The 18115-nt window shown below is 35.6% G+C and overlaps 1 protein-coding gene across 2 annotated transcripts; it reads right to left on the bottom strand.

Moving 5' to 3' along the window:
* Positions 1-4190: 4190 nt before the first annotated feature.
* Positions 4191-17739, bottom strand: Zip88E (Zinc/iron regulated transporter-related protein 88E). Of its 2 annotated transcripts, none has more exons than XM_085945966.1 (5): positions 17653-17739; positions 8348-8923; positions 7005-7217; positions 5811-5967; positions 4191-5276 (listed from the first exon to the last, which is right to left on the bottom strand). In XM_085945966.1, the coding sequence occupies exons 2-5, from the start codon at positions 8915-8917 to the stop codon at positions 5251-5253; spliced, it is 966 nt and encodes a 321-aa protein (XP_085802092.1). In that variant the 5' UTR covers positions 8918-8923; positions 17653-17739; the 3' UTR covers positions 4191-5250. The 2 variants fall into 2 exon arrangements, with proteins under 2 accessions (XP_085802092.1, XP_085802090.1); XM_085945964.1 differs by lacking the exon at positions 17653-17739 and adding an exon at positions 12651-12694.
* Positions 17740-18115: the final 376 nt, after the last annotated feature.

The raw sequence follows: 18115 nt of genomic DNA, 5'->3' as shown, positions 1-18115 counted from the left end.
TTCAACCGTAAGCGAAACACGTTTGTTGTCATTGTGCCATGCTATTTGAAAGGTTGTGAAAATCGGTAAACATCAAAATGCTCTGTGCTGTGTATTTCTTATTGTTTCCGGCAGGTTCGCCACTATCGCTATACTTGCGCATGAAAATTCAAAAGCCGCTAAACTTTTTTGACCCATGCATGCAGTGTTGTAACTTGCACGACAATAAGTGTTTACATTTGCATTTTATTGTTACGGTCGCGACAATACGTTACTGCCTGCAGTAAATCTAAGGGCTATTATTTCACCATATCACATATCACTTTCCAGCAATGGAGCATAGGACAAGAACAAGGTCTCACCGTTTCCCTCAGTCCATCGATTAACTGATAGCATACATAAGTGAGGATTAAATATATCTCCTTTATGTGCGTGTGCAAACCGAGGATGTCAATGAAAGTGCATCATATATGCCGTCCATGAGACCCTGTCTGATCCACAGAAAATCGCTGGCACAGATTGAGACTGTACCGATGCCTCTAGCTAGAATAATTTCTGACATGGGGATTTTGAGAGTACATAGTGGTTTTGTTTTCCCTACAATTTGTATGTTGTCATATTCAGCCTTCTGCCATAGAAAAGAATAAATAATGAGTGTGAAACAATGATGACCATAATGTCAGTCAAAATATGAAAACAATATTTGTTTTACAATTGATTAAATGTGGTAGATTGTTTATTTTAACACTGCAAAACATTATTCAAAGAATCTGGTTGAGTTTTTTAAGTGGACTGTAATTATTTTGTGGGAAGATGAGGAGGTCGGATATAGGGGTGGGGGCGATGGAACAGAATGCCAGACACTGACCTTTGTGATGATGTATGATGGTGTGGTCTGGTTTCAACTTTCGCTCGCGCGGTGTTGTTGTTTTGGGTCACCCGGTTCGTACACTCACGCACTTTGTGACATAGTTTTATGGATTATAAATGTGAGGGTGTATGAATGATGATGATAGATTCTGAATGAGTCTGTATCTATTGAGTCAATTACTTAAGCGACGGAAAGCTATTAGAAGCTCACTCACGCCCGCTATCGAGATGCAACTGAATGTTCTTTGTAACACCGTCTCTCATCACCCGTAATTGCTTATTGATTGTCTGGTGACAATAACACTGGGGATTAGGAGGTGGGTGAGGAGATAAAGAGTGGAATGGGAATATAAATGGCCCAACCATAGTCCTATTATTAGTTTACTAATTATTTAATATTATTATTATTATTATAATAATCTTTTTCTTCAATGAATACTCATATTTTTTGTTATTACTTACATAAAATTCATAGAAATAAATATTTTAAGATAAACAGTTATTGTTTCATCATTTTGTACTTTTAACAATTGAATTTGTGGCATAATTTTCCTGCTATGAGTGTACTCTTGAGATAAAAAAAAATGAGACAGCGAAATGGAATATTATAAGAATAAAAAATACATAATATAGGTCTTAATTAAATATTTTATTTTTATGAGATAAGACAGCTGTGGTATAAATATTAATTACATCATTTAGGTCATTTAAAACAATTAAGTGAAACCTCAATTATCTGGACCAATTGAGGATGACAATGGGTCATGTAATGATAAGTAATAGCGCCTGTACATAGATTTACTGGCACCAATAATGTGCATTTTAACCTATCGCGATAATAACTGTTTACACGTAAAAGTGCTGACTAATTTTTCAAGCGTAAGCGAAACGCGATGTTCTCATTATATGATGCTATTTGACAGGTTCGTAGATAATTGATAAACGTCGAAATGTTCTACGCAGTGTAGTCCATATTTCTTCCGGCAGGTTCGCCACTATCGTTCTACTGCGCATGCGTATCCGCCATGCAAGTACTAATTATTGTGTTAAAATTCAGAAGTTTCTGAACTTTTTTGATCCATGCATGCGCGATAATACGTGTTTACACATGCAATTTCTTGTTATGGCCGCGATAATACGTACTGTCAGCTGTAAATCCATGCACGTGTAAACGGGGTATAAGTAATAGAAAAACCAAACTTTCCAAAAATTAATTAAACCCTGCCTTTTGACACCCACGGTGGTCGCGCGGCTTGAGCGTTGGACTATCACGCCGTGGGTCTCAGGTTCGAATCCTGGGTCTGGCAAGTACACATATTGTTTTTCAATTTGTGTGTGAGTCAGGGTATGGACCTAATAGGTTGAGCAAGTGGCTGACATCCATTTCTCGTAAAAAACAAAATCTGTTAATACAAACCTCTACTCTGTGGAGGCCCATATGATCCTATTAGGATCGGACATGGTCGGAAAAAAAAAAAAAAAAAAACTAAACCATAATAGATAAAAGATAGAAAATATCCTTCTATCTATAAAATATTTTTTTATCCATCATGGTTTAGGTTAGGCAGGGTTTAATTGAATTTTAAAAACTAACCAACACCATCTGCAATTTGTATTCAGTTCAATGAAAACAAATAAGTATGACTGACAAAGTTTAGTATGCACTATTTATGTCAGATCTCCAAAGCCTACCTCCACCTTTCAACATTACTTTCTTTCTTCCATTGTAGGTATTACATTTTTAAATTAGAACAATATGCACAATTTAATTAATAAAACATTTTTGCAACCCAATGGTTCTTCGGTCTAGCTAAATCAATCACACATTGAAAAATCAGTATAATATTTTTGCCAGATGCGGTATTCGAACCTGCATCTGCGGCTTCAAAAACGAGTGGTCTGCCGCTACAACACCATCGTCTTGTTCACCATTAACTATAATAATAAATGATTTGTCATTGCTTACACTGTTTTGGTTTTTTTTTTACAAAAAGTATTCTTTGGTATGTCAATGAAGTTCAAGTATCAATGTCATTTTATTTTACATACATTTAATTAATATCAAAAACTAAATAGTAGGTAGGTGTCAACACTAATTTTTCAAGATATCACTAGATGGACCACTTAGACACCACAATTTGTGAGAATTCAAACTACATTAGTAAAAACAACTGGTTTGTAGTCTCCTTTGAAGAGAAATGAGCGCTGATACTGAGGCTAAGAACAGGACACACAATGGGTAAAAGATTTGATGTCCTCACGGGAAGAAGCGATTCGCAACTCTGCGATGAATGTGCTATTTTGGAGGACAATGTACATATAGCAGTACAATGCCCTAAATATGAACGACACAGAGTACAGCTGCGAATTGCGGATATCTTTGAGAATGTCGACGAATTGAAACGTGCCCTGGCGGTGGGTAAGACGGAAGAACTTGGCAAAATTGTAAAGTTCTTTAACAGAATTGAAGTGAGGCGATATGACAGCGAGTCACAGTCAAAGCCTCGGTAAAATCATAAAAAGAAAACATTATGTAGGTAATATAATATATTCATTAATATTATTTTGGAATAACTATCTCCGCTATAAGTAATAGAATAAATAAATTACAATATTAAAACATAAAAAATCAATGGAAGCCAAACGTTTTGAACCCATTAACATGCTATTAAGGCGTGAAATATTCGGGTTTTAGGATCACATAACTACAAAAATGCATGTTTTGAATGCCGTAATTATATTTATTGGTGACACAAAACTCTATGTCGTACATATATCTGTTTAGTTGAGTAAAGCGTGGTTTATTTAATGAAATTCTATGAAAATCTTTATTTGCGTTTTTCTCAAAACTTGTAGATAGGCCCATGTGATCCTAAACCTCCAATATGTAGCAGTGAAATACAATTTAAGAGTACATTTCGAAAGTATGTGTCCGGGTCTGGTTCCATTTCCAGCTCTGGTTAGAATATAGACATATCGTCGTTGAAACTAGAAAATTGTGTAACTCCAAAAACACTACTTTACAGGAGAGACAAAAAACATTATGGTTTCCTATACAAATGTATGGTTTTGGAGTGAAATCATCCATGATTTAACAATGATACAATTTTTCTGGAATTACAAAATTTGCAAGACGGATAGATATTATCAACGGCCACTAGATGGCATTCAAAGTCAATTTTCGATTAAAACGGAGTTACACAATTTTCTAGTTTCAACGACGAATATACTTTAGTCCTATCTTAGTTCTAAAATGTATTACATTAATGTTGTCAACTGGCAAAAATGTAAATAGTATTTAAAAAAAAAAAAAAACAATTATTTACAACTTCTAAGCAAATAGGTACCTACTTAAATATTATATAAATTTAATATTTTAATATAATAATTATTATATCGTATTATATTGATTATAAGACATATTTTTAGTTATTTTGGTGTCTCTGAGTTTTGGGTACGTCTTATAAATACTGTCAACAAAAATATTTTATGGAAACACACAGAGATGTACAACTTTGAGTCGAAATGTGATACATAAAAATTGGAAACTGAATCTGACGAAGTTTCAGACTCTGATAGTACGATTACAGACGAAATTACATAAATAATAACATCATCATCATCAGCCTGAATCTATCCACTGCTGGATGAAGGCCTCTCCAAGCTGAGTCCACTTCTCTCGGTCCTGTGCGTTGCGTTGCCACGTACTTCCGCAGAACTTTATCATTTCATTGATCCAGCGGCCTCTAGGTCTACCTTGCGGACGTTTTGTACCTCTTGGCTACCACTGGATAATATACTATACTACTTCTTATTGTCACATTACTATTCTACATATTTGTGTACGGTATCGGAAGGCAATTGATGCCTTCGAGATGTGGTGTTGGTGCCGAATGCTTTGTATTTCTCGGAAAGAGCACAGAACAAATCATCCAGAGACTACAGATAAAAGAACGACTCTCGACAATATACATTTTGCGATTTTTTTAACATATTGTTCGGCATGGACCAATAACCTGGAGAGACAAGTGATTTTGGGTAGCTTCCAAAAAAGGCGAGGCAGAAGAAGAACGTTAGCATACTGGAGCGACCGAGTGAAGGAGCTTATTGAGGGCACCCTTCACTCTGCCTTGAGAGAAGCAGATGACATGTCAGTCATGAGGGAACGATCAAGAAAATTGTCATAGTATGACTTTTATCTTCATAATAAGGTTTTTTTGACCTGTTTAAAAATAGGGATGTCTTATAATCAATGTGATACGGTATTAAACAATGATATAGCCATATCTAGTCTATATTATTATAACCTTATAAGTAGAATGAGTTCTATAATAATGCTGATATGATTTTCGATACATTTTATAAAATATTAATTATATTTCTAATATCAATAATTCTTAGTTAAACAGGTCCAGTATGCTCTGCATCTATAAGAGTAAAAATATCACATGATAATTTTAAATATTGTAATCATTAGAGAAATGATTTGCCACAAATTTATCTGAAGAATTGATGGGGGAACCACAGTCGAAAACTATCCAATCAAAACTGGACAGAATCTGACAGTGGAATGACGTATTCAATATGGTGTCATAGTAGTACATTTTTGTCCGTTCTACAGATAACTTTGTGGGACTAAAACTGGTATTTGGCACTCTTTTCATCGTAACACTAAAAAAAACTTATCCAAACAATAACTCTCATATTCAACTAATAACACAGTTAAAAAATTGGGTGCTTTTGTTCAAACTAAAATGTCGCATTCGAGCAATATGCAAAGGTACATTAGGTTACATGTATTTTGTGAATATCAGTAAAATTTGTTACTCTAAAGTCTAAATAGGTACAGTAGAACTTCCATTATCCGTATTATCGGAGTTAAGAAATTCCGAATAAGAATACGTCCTAATAATTGAAAAATTTATAATCCTCTTTTTTTTTTATTAACCTTAATCACTCACCTAAGTATTTATTGACAAGGAAAATGAGTACGAAGCCAGTTGTGGTGGCTAAGAACTGTTTGAGACCTGCCAACCCCGGCGTCCGGTGCCATTTTGCCCTTTCTCTCGGCAGCACCTCACTAACCGCTACGTACACCAAGGTGCCGGCTGCCAGGGACTGAAACCAAAAATTATCCATTGAGAATTAGACATTTTTTTGATTACTAATATTATTTTCATGCCGGCAACGGAGCCTAATATTTTATTATTGTTCACTAGTTCGCTTAGAGTGCAACATAATGTTCGTCTGTAGAAAAGTAAAATTGTTTCAATCCTTTGGATTCGGTTAATTTCACAAATAAATTATCTTTCGAATTTGGAAAACCAGCATTCAAAGATTCAGTTGGTAGAAAATCAGATATTCGGCAGCCAACACGCTAAAGCATGTTCCATGTTTAATAATTTTAGTCAGGGTTTAAGTATTTGTTTTTTTTCTAAAATAAAGTTTATTTTTCTTAGAATCTTGGAATGCATAATAATCTGAGAGAGCTAATACCAAACTGTAGTTTGGGTAATTTAGCTGCTAAAATCCACTTCTTCGGATGCAGCTTACACCGTCGTAGACTATGTGAAACAGTGCTTGAAGGGTATGTGGAAGAACCATCACGCCTAAAGCATCACACTGTCATTTTGTGAACATAACTTTATCCTATTAAGGTTGTCTGTGGCATGAACTACTCTAGAAACAAAAGTCTTTTGACTATAGACAGTTGCCATAACCTTACTATGTAAACAATATATCGTCACTGTTCTGGCAGAAGACACTAATTCGAAAAAATGACATATTGAGTTAGTTATACCAAAATGTTCCTTATTTCAAACTTTACCGTCTGGAAACCTTCCTAATAAATAAACAGTCTTTATTTTAAAGTCATCCTTTTTACGATTACTTAATAAACTCACATGATAGACCATTTCAAACATTTTAACAATTTCAAAGTCAAATTACTCAAAACTAGTATTCTCCAGTTAGTGTGTTCTGCCAGAACAGAGACGATATTTCATGGACGTAAAAAATAGGATAATAATATGTCATCTGAAATAACATATAGTATTTTATTATTTATACATACTCTCATTGTGAACAAGAGATAGAACATTCGTCTCAGCACGTGACATGCTATAAAAATTTGACTATAGCCGACTTTCACATACCTGTAAAACTCCTAATGTTGTTTCGGTCCAGATTTGGTGGGAAACTTCTAATCCCATTCCGGCCCCAATTCCAAATACAGAACCGAGACTGAATATCAAGATGTAGAGAATGTGAGCGCAGATGTTACTTTTGTTTGAGGCGGCTATTTCGACTCCAAGGCAGAAGCCCACCACAAGCTTGTGTGAGGCAACTGCTCCCACCAATAACAGGACCTGCAAAAATAATCAAGACATAATTGAATACGTGTATTAATTAAGGCGCTAAGTACCAAAAAAATAAAAACTGACATTTCTATAAAAAAATGTTCTACATACCAACGCCAATAACTTCAACTATAGTCTAAGTGCCTCAAGCAAGCCAAAAAAATACAGCAAAATAATTAAACCTGTCGATGTTGTAAGTCCGTTGGCGTGTTTTATTTATAATGGTGTAAGTAGCACTGCAGTGGTCAATGGCATTCAATATAAAATAGCTGACGATGGTGTGTTGACACATGCGAGTTCTTAATACCTAAAATTATAGAAGCTGCCGTGATTGCTTCATACTGTAAAACTACATTTTTCAAAAGGTCTGCTTCATGAAATTTTACTGCAATGACTCGGTATTTTGTAACTACAGGCAATACTACTTTTTGGTACTTAGAGCCTTATTTAATACACGTATTCATATTACCTACTAAACGTGGTGAATTTATTAATAATAATTAAAATATCACACTAAATCTGATATTTAATCCACATAGCCAATTAATTGAATGAAAAATGATTGTTACTTTTGAGATATATCAGTGTCGAAAGGTGGAGGTAGGCTGTTAAGATCTGACATAAATAGTGCACACTAAACTTTGTCGGTCATACGTATTTATTTTCATTGAACTATGACTACAAATTGCAGATAATATTAGTTAGTTTTATTAAATTCAATTAAACCCTTATATAGGTACTACGGTTTGATTTAGGCAGGGCCCAACACTATTCTTTGTATTCTTAATTCAACGAAAACAAATAAATATGACTGAGAAGTGTGCACTATTTTTGTCCGATCGCTCATAGCATACCTAAACAATTATGTTTTGGTTTAGGCAGGGTTTGATTGATTTTTAAAAACTAACCAGCACCACCTGCAATTTGTACCTATACTTAATTCAATGAAAACTAAACAAGTATGACTGATAAAGGTTAGTGTGCACTATTTATGTTGGATCTTAACAGCCTACCTCCACACTTCGCCACTGGCCTACCCCCACGGGATGTCACTGACAATATCAATAAATACAGATTTTAAAATGTGGTTGTTCTACAAACATTTTCCATCAAGATTAACATTAATTCGATTCGCATACCTTTGATGTGACATTCTGAAGCCCAATGGCGAGTCCTTCAAGAAGAGAATGGAGCAACAACGCCAGAAGTAAACCAGCTCGTCCTGCGGCACTGCTATTACATGGCTCCGTATGGTTCACGTGACATTCTTCCGAACCACGCGCATCATGATGATGGTCATGATCATTCATCGGATCCAACAAACCCGACGATTCTATTGCGCCATACGAATGACTGTGGTTATGATTATGCGCCACCTGTTGACTATAACTACTGGTGCTGTTCAGGGTATTGTTCTCGTGGTTACCGGGGTAACAAGAGTGTACCAGTTCATCTGTTAGGTAAACGAGGAAAAACCCTCCGCATAGGGCGAGCTCTGCGTAATCGGGAAGGGTTTCTCTGGCTTCTGGCAGCATGTGAAGGAAGGCAGTGGCAAGCAGGACTCCTCCGCCGAAACAGAGGAGTGTAGAGAGAAAGAGGGGCCACTGCTGTCGGCCTAACCGGCTGAACCAGGCGGGCAGCATGCCAGCGATGAAACTGCCGACGCCCAGGGACACCATGCCCAGTATCTTTGCTTCGTCTGGCGTCATTTTGACCTGTAACAAGAATTTACCAATTATAGAGTCATTTATTACTATAACGTAAAGTTTTTCATTCTACAGACAAATGGTAATTTTTGTGATGTTAAGAATCCAACCTGTCAAAAATGTAAACATACTGCTGAAAATATATATGTTGCGAATCAAAGTGTGGATGAAAATCCAGAACAATCAATCGTTCTCGAGAACATGGACTTCCTTATGGCACTATATGGAATATTCTTCATAATGATTTGGATTTGAAAGCGTATAAAATACAGTTAACACGAGAATTTAAACCGAATGACCATTTGGTGCGTTGAAATTTTGCTAATTGGGCTTTAGAGCAACCTGAAACAACCCATTATTTCATGAAAAAACATCTTTAGCTTCAACTCATTTTTGGTTGAATGGCTTTGTAAGCACACTTGTCACATTTGGTGTAGGTAACTAAAACCCATATGCTATTCCTGAAACACTTTGACATCCACAAAAATTAGCAGTTTGTTGCGGCGGGAATGGGACAACTGGACGCCAGGACAATTGGACGCCGCACTGTCGTAGACACAAATACAGAACGTAGACGAGGAATTGTAGTCAGTTTGTATCTACTACTTAGTAGTTTTAATTCATTTTACTATTAACGTAATGTTTTTTTTATTGCGGATTGAGAATTACCATGCCTAAGGCTTTATATGAAATAAAAAACTCTTTTTTCGTTGGAACTTAAACATATGCACGAATGCACGATTAAACCATTACTTACGTGTGCATATTTAAATTCTCACCAACTATTAAATCATAATATAATAATTTAAATATACATAATAATATTAAATTTTTTTTAAAGTACCTATAAGTACCTAACGTCTATTTAATTTCGAATTGCGTGGCGTCCAGTTGTTCCGGCGCTAAATCGTCCTAGACCCGTTGCGGCTTATGGTCTGGAGGAAAAATGCCAATGCAGCTACTGTCAAACAGTTACTACAGAAACATGATTACTGATTTTTTCTGGCATGAATTAGATGATTTTGATCTGGACGATATGTGGTTCCAACAAGATGGTGCAACATGCCATACAGCTCGTGACACAATCAACTTATTGAGAGTTAAATTAAAAATATATACCTATCTCTTATTTGATAAACCTTTATTTAGAGTTTTTTTACGAGAAATGAATTGTATCCACTTGCTCAACCTACTGGGTCTATAAAACATGTAGGTAATTTTGTCACACCGGATTCGAACCCGGTACACACTACATGCCCGTTCGGCCATTGTGGGTAATTTTATTAATTAGGTACTTACGACAAAATTAAATTATTTCCATTTGCATTTTTGCAATAGCGATAATACCTAATAATTAATGAATCATTAGTGAGTGTAAACAGAATTTCGTTGGCAAACTTTCCCAGCATTGCAATGTGATACCAACACGATAAACCATTCACAATCTAACACAGGGGAAGGCAAACTGCGGCCCGCGGGCCGCATGTGGCCCACCGTGTATTTTTTTGCGGCCCGCCATCATTAATTGTACTTGTGATTACGAATAATACTTTTTTATAATTTTTTAAAAAATATTGACAATAGATCAAAATTTGAAGAATTTGTTGTTTCGTAAATGTATTTTCTCAGTACGTCTTCCTTGCGTCTCGTCTCACACTATGTAACCACTATTTTCTACGTTGAACATCGATTTCAATAGATATTGATAGTGTGCCGACAGAGCTACAACTTGAGATTATTGATCTGCAGTGTGACACTGATTTAAGAGAATTGCATGGTCGTGAAGAAATCTCCAAATTTTACAATGCCCTTAATTCAGACAAATTCGACCAACTTAAAGAGTATGCAAGAAAAATGTTCGTTATTTTTGGATCAACCTATATATTATGTGAACAAACATTTTCGATCATGAACCTCAATAAAAATTCTTTACGATCAAATATCTCCGATGCCCATTTACAAGCAGTTTTGAGAATATCAACTACAAAATTATCACCTAAATTTAAAAAAATGTACAACAGTTTCATTCTTCTCATTAATTTTTTTGTAATGTTTACTTTTCGTGATAATAGATAGTGTATATCTAAAAATTATATTTTACTTGCGGCCCGCCGCTCATATTGAATTCTTGAATTTGGCCCTCCATCCAAAAAGTTTGCCCCCCCCCTGATCTAACATGATCATGTTTCTCTATAAGATTGTTAACAGAATTTGCGCAAGATATTGGCTCCACAATGTGTAGGACCTGTAGGTGAATCAGAAGACATTAATCCTAATAAGATCACATGGGCCACCACAGAGTGGAGGTTTGTATTAACAGATTTTGTTTTTGCGAGAAATGGATGTCAGCCACTTGCTTAACCTATTAGGACTATACTCTGACTCATACACACATTGAAAAACAATATATTATTATGTACCTACTTGCCAGACCCAGGATTCGAGCCTGGGACCCACGACGCTATAGGCCGACGCGCGGCCATCGTGGGTGCTTAATAACGGGAAAAGGAATCGGAGTATCTATATCACAAGACCTAGATCCAAGGTGTTTCCCAGATTTGGAATTAATATCACTTTACCCCGTTTACACGTGCATGGATTTACTGCTGACCATGGCCCCCACATCCTAAAACGGGCCCCCCGGCCAGGATCTTTGGCGCCCCCCCTACCTACCGCTAAGTTTAGTGGAATGTGTGACGCACAACAGAAGCGTTTTCAAAATTGTGTTAGAGGTAAAAGTAAGGGCCTTCGGTTTATTTTTTAGGGATTTTTATAGTTTTAATACATCTACTTGAATTATGTAGTTGTCAAGTATCAACACAAAACAATCAAAATGCATCTTACGACCTCATTTTTAAACATGTAAAATTCTTTCTCGTGAAATAGTGCCGCAATCGACTTTTTTTACCTACTATTAGAGCAAATTTGTGATGTGTGTTTATCTTAAATATCTGATTGACCTGTCATGCCGGGCCCCCCTGAGCCCGGGCCCCTAAGCTAGAGCCCTGTTAGCCCCCCCTTGTGGGGGCCATGCTGCTGACAGTACGTATTATCGTGGCCATAACAAGAAAATGCACGTGTAAACACGTATTATCTTGCAAGTTGCAAGATTGCATCCATGAATCAAAAAAGTTCGGAAACTTCTGAATTTTCATGCGACAGTTGGTATTTTTTCGATCTGCGCCTGCGCAGTAGAACGATAGTGGCGAACCTGCCGGCAAAATACGAATTACACCGCGGAGAGACTCATTTTAAGGTTAACCGATTTTTACGACCTGTCAAATAGTACCATTCAATGACAACATCGCGTCTCGTTTACCCTTGAAGAATGAGATTGGAAAGACGGTCAGCACTTTTACGTGTAAACAGTTATTGTCACGATAGTTTAAAATACACACTATTGCTGCCAGTAAATCCCACGGCTTACGCGTCGGTCTATAACGTCGTGGGTCCCAGGTTCGAATCCTGGGTCTGGCAAATACACATATTGTGTTTGAGTCAGAGTATGGACCTAATAGATTGGGCAAGTGGCTAACATCCACTTCTCGTAAAAACAAATCTGTTAATCCAAACCCCCACTCTTTGGAGGTTCATAATATGATCTTCTTAGATCGGACATGGTCAAATAAAATCCATCCACGTGTACAGGCGCTATAACTTTACATTTCATACTAATAATAGAACTTAACACACTGTGTATAATAAATTTCCAATTAGTTTAAATCGATTTACTTACTATAGATAATTCAACACTCATTATGGAACCATCAGACGAACAAATTACACTCGTAAATTTTTATTTTATACAATAAAATTATTTAAAGAATAATCAAACACTAAAGAAACATGTTTAATAATAAATTTATCAATTTGTTTACATTTAGTAAATACCTACCTAGTGATTAATCAATTGAATAAATAATTAAATCATTTGATTTATACAATATACATAATATTCCTTTGTTATTGAAAATTATTCTAGAATGGAAATGCAATAAAATGATTAGAAGTAGGTTATCTTATAAAATATTTATAAACCAAACACCCACCTGCGGCGATATGTATAAAATTACTAATTAAAATAACAAATCTTACAGTCGATAATATAGGTTAAAAATTAGGGTTTGTAATCCGGGAATTGCGGAATTAGTATTTTTTCAATCCCGGGATCCCGAGAATGGACGAAAACAAGTATAATATGAATTTAAATTAACAAGATAAGCAAAATGTAACATTAATTTATGAGTAGTATTCTCATGGTGATTGATTTCGATTAAGCGAAGTTTTATAATAATACATATTGTTATTATTTCCGATCCCTTATCTCATGATTGAAAACTGGAGAGGATTTATCTATATACAAATGTCTGTACTAAAACGCGTACCTAGTATTGGACAGTAAAACTGTTGAGATAATATTATATAATATACCTAGCCACACTTTATGGTGAAAATAAACTTAATGACGATCGGGCATATATATGCTGAAAAACCCGTTTCTTATGTTGGCGTCCTGTGTAAATACGATGTCATAGACTGTCATATATATATATCAAACGATCTATGACAGCCTTCAATGTCATAGTTTTTCGGCTAATTCACTCATCTGCCATACATTTATTTTATTATCTATGGTAAATTAAATAAAGTGTATTGTCACCATTCTCTTATGGCACACGAAGCTAACCACTACACATTGTTGTACTTATGACTTGATCATAACAAAAACCGTGGGTGTTAAGGTAAACAATTCCAAAACTAAAACCATGATCGAAGCAGTCGATAACGACACATTTCAAAAGCTATGAATTGTTGATGATTTTATTAATCCTGCCTCTTGCATTACAAACATCGGTTGCAAAAATGAGATGTATTACCTACATACTAAAAGGAGAGTCCTCGGAACCGGACTCTTGCCAAACCCTAAATCAGAAAGCATGACAGAAGCAATTTACACGCCTATATCGATGTAGCCTTTGGCGACCACATTTCGACATCTTCTTCTTATTGTGCCATCCCTTAGCGGAGGTCGGCCACCATAAAGGCGATCTTCGATTTGTCATCTGCTACTCGGAACAGTTCAGTGGAGCTGCACTCGTACCAATCACGGAGGTTCTCAAGCCACAAAATGCGGCGCCGTCTTCTGCTACGCTTGCCATTGATCTTTCCTTGAATGACAAGTTGGGGAATACTGTAATTTTGTCCTCTCATAATGTGGCCGAGATACTGTAGTTTCCTGGTTTTGATACTACGTAGAACTTCTCGGTCCTTCCCCAATCGATTGAGAACTTCAACATTTGTCACCCGGTCAGACCAAGAAAATTTGATGATGCGTCTATACAGCCACATCTCGAAAGCTTCAAGTCTCCGTGACATCTCTTGGTTTAGCGTCCATACTTCCATACCATAGAAAAGAATTGAGAGAACATAACAACGTACCTTACGCAGTCTCAGACCTAGTATGTTAAGGTCTCGATTGCTAAGGAGGCGTCTCATTTTGAGAAAGGTACTCCTTGCGATCTCAATTCTGGTTTTTATCATCGTCCATAGACAAATGAGAGGAAATTAACCAGTAGTAATACAACTGAAGCGCTTCTCAAATTACATTAATATTGTCAATCGGCATTTGTGGTTTAAATCAAGGTCCCAATGATATATACTTGCCGTGAATCCTAGCCAACGTCAGGACCATTCCAAATTTTAGTTGTAACGTACGCGCACTTGCCAATAATTTAATAAACGTATTATTATTGTTCAACGAACATTACTTTAGAATGTAAAGCCGGGTACTCATTAGCGAGCCGGAACTGTGGCCGTTGCAGATACAGTAACTACCTAATATGGACGCCAAGTAATAATTAGTTCGCAAACCTAACAAAATTATTATTTCGCATCTTGAGTTGGTTAGAGTATCTGGAACGGTTACATTTACGACTCTCTAATGAGTACCCGGCTTAACGTTGTCAATTCTTCTAATGTATTCGTTGAATACAATGTTTATTCAATCATATAATCCCGATATCCGGGAATATTAATAGCGTGAAACCGAACGGGATCCCGGCGTTTCAAACCCTAATCCGTCTCTGTGTTCTACTACATACATATGCTGATAATCTGTACAATAATATAAACATGTGCATATAGCAGTGGCGAAGACTTTATACTGGGCGATTATTTAAACTACCTACCTTCTTAAGAAAAATATTTTTTAATTGCATATTGACATATTTATATACTTAATCACTTTATTATATTTTTATGTTATATAAAAATAATTTATTTTGCCAACGAGAGATGTCGTATATGTAGGAATGTATTACAGTATAACACAGTTTACAAAACAACTGCAAAGGTATTAAAAAATATACCACAGCGCACCGTAAATAAATAATAAACGCCGCGACGTCTCGACTTAAATAAATCTCCGATTATATGTGAAATAATTCTGATTTTTTTTCGTATGGAGTAACTATAGATTGTTTTTATAAATAAAAATAAATTTTATGTAATGATTTTTGATGGGTATACATGTTTTGAAAAATACGTAATTTAAGCATATCGCTCATTTTTATGTCGTCAATGAGTTTTTGAAGTTTCATTGAATTAGTGTGTGGTTGTCATTTACTAGTGTGTACCTATTTATTAGTAGTAAATATCGTACTATTCTCGTAAGTATACCTGACAAGTGTGCTCTTTTTATCAGATCTCCACAGCCTACCTCTTTCCAAAAGTCACCCTTCGCCACTGGCATATATGTACCTAAATATTATAGGTACCTAGCAGTGGCGAAGGGTGAAGGTAGACTGCTAAGATCCGACATAAAATAGTGCATACTAAACTTTGTCAGTCATACGTATTTGTTTTCATTGAATTAATACTAGGTAAGTACAGTGTGTAGATAGTGTTTGCTAGTTTTTTTTAAATTAAATTAAACCCTGCCTAATCCAAGCCACAATAGTTTGGGTATGCTAGGTGTCGTGGGTCTTAGGTTCGAATCCTGGGTCTGGCAAATACTTACACATCATGTTTTTCAATTTGTGTTTGGACTCAGAATATGGACCTAATATGTTGAGCAAATGACTAACATCCATTTCTCGTTAAAAAATCTGTACAACATTCACCATGGCCCCCACAAAGGGGGGCTGACAGGGCCCTGCGTGGCCAGTCGACCAGATAAGTAACACACATCACAAATTTGCTTTAATAATTAAATAAATTCTCCTTCGATAGTGTTATTATTTAAAATTATCTGGTTGTACGATACAATTTTAATTGTAAATCGATGCTCGACAACTCCATAATTGAAATGGATGTAAGTATAAAATATACAAAAAACACTAAATAAATATAGGTACACATTAATTTTACCGTGTACACCATTAGGAAAACACTACTGTAGAGCGTCACTTTGCCTTTAGCCTTAGCGATAGGTAGGGGGGCGCAAAAGATACTAGCCTGGGGGCCTGCTTCAGGATGTGGGGCCCATGACCTTCACTCTGTGGAGGCCCATATGATCCTCTCAAGATCGAACATGGTGAAGTTAGTATGGGTGATCCGACAAAAATAGTGTACCTACCACAGAACAGATAATAAATAGAATACCGATAGGCAATATTCAATACGCCGCATGGTGAAGCAGGCTTTTGAATGTGTGAGTGTCCTACGAAAATGAAGCACGCATTATGCACGTGCAATAGTGTGTGTAATACACCAGCATTAAATGAGCGTAAATGCATAAACCGAAAGCAGTTTTTAGTATCCAACGTAAAACGTATTCTTAACATGTGTGAAAGTTTAACCCGGATTCTTCCTTACTCGAGTCGGTTACCTGCTATCGCCTTACCCGTTGTGTATTTCAGTTCCCATTATTTCTGAGTTCCCTGGTACCTACACTTTTTTCAGTTACACTTAGGTATTTGTTTCGTTGAATTAAGAATAGATATTATTAGAGATGGTGTTGGTTAGTTAGTAATAATAGTAATAGTAAAAAAAATATTCGTTTATCTATAAAATATCTAAAAAATGCATTACACCATACATAATTTTAGATATTTTAAGTAGATAGAAGAATATTTTTTATCGATTATGGTTTGATATAGGCAGGACTTAGAAAACTAACCAACACCATCTGTAATAATATTATGTATTCATAATTCAACGAAAACAAATAAGTATGACTAAAAAAGTGTGCACTATTTTTGTCGGATCGCCCATAGCACACCTAAACTATTAATTGTGGTTTGATTAGGCAGGGTTTAATTGAAATATAAAAACTAACCATTGCAAAATGAAAACAAGACAGGTATGACTGAGAGAATGTAGTGTTCACTATTTTGTCGAATCTCCAGTCTACCTCCACCCTCCGTCACTGATGTGCATATAGGTACCTACCTAAATATTATAGGTAGGTAATAATAATAATAATATTCAAGATGCAAGATGCACACCTGAAAATATCGTATTATTTGACCCAAATTTCAAACCAAAACAGTGGATTGATATGACATTATATTTGGATTAAAAATTTCATATCTAATCACTAAAAATGAAATATATTTGTACGTATCTACTTAATACCTACCGTTGTTATCAATACTAATAATATAACGTATTATATCTACAAAAAGAAACCAAGATCTTATTTTTTATCATACAAATAGATAATGTATCTAGTTCCTTTTTGGAATGTTTTAATGATATTAATTGTATGTATAGTAATTATTTCTGTGTTTACTTACGAGCAGAAAAATCCTTTGGCGACTGACACAGTTTGTAAACTTTTACGAATGATTTAAATTGTAAAGCATCCTCTTCAAACAAATATTTCGAAGTGATTCATTGGCACACATCATGTGAGTGTAAGTACGTACATATAATTCAGTTTTAAAAGTCTACATATCTATGCTATTGATCTTCATTATGATAACAAAACAGGGCCGAATTCTGGAATTATATCAGGAGGTATATTATACGAGCTATCTAGAGGTGGGAAAACTGGTCGATTTTGAAGACTAAGTATACTTACTACCAGTATAAAAAAATACTTGTATAGAAACTTGTTCCAAAATACTTACTAGTATTTGGAATACTATAAATATAGAGCGTTTGACGTGCGTATGCGACAAAAGTTTCATACTCAACTGAAACTAAAACCAACTCCATATTAGTATTTGAAATACGTATCGGCTCAGGGAACTCAGA

The sequence above is a fragment of the Rhyacophila brunnea genome, unplaced genomic scaffold (assembly GCF_057557595.1).
Source record: "Rhyacophila brunnea isolate RB1 unplaced genomic scaffold, BYU_Rbru_1.0 scaffold_19, whole genome shotgun sequence".
Classification (NCBI taxonomy): domain Eukaryota; kingdom Metazoa; phylum Arthropoda; class Insecta; order Trichoptera; family Rhyacophilidae; genus Rhyacophila; species Rhyacophila brunnea.
This window is presented reverse-complemented; position numbering and strand designations above follow the sequence as displayed.

What these genes read in the sequence shown, in the direction of transcription:
- Zip88E (XM_085945964.1), bottom strand. Translation starts at nt 12,671, where the DNA reads ATGAGTGTTGAATTATCTATA. An exon ending in TTCAGAATGTCACATCAAAG is followed by an intron (nt 7,218 to 8,347) that starts GTATGCGAATCG and finishes TTATTTTTGCAG; the next exon opens with GTCCTGTTATTGGTGGGAGC. An exon ending in CAACATTAGGAGTTTTACAG is followed by an intron (nt 5,968 to 7,004) that starts GTATGTGAAAGT and finishes TTTTGGTTTCAG; the next exon opens with TCCCTGGCAGCCGGCACCTT.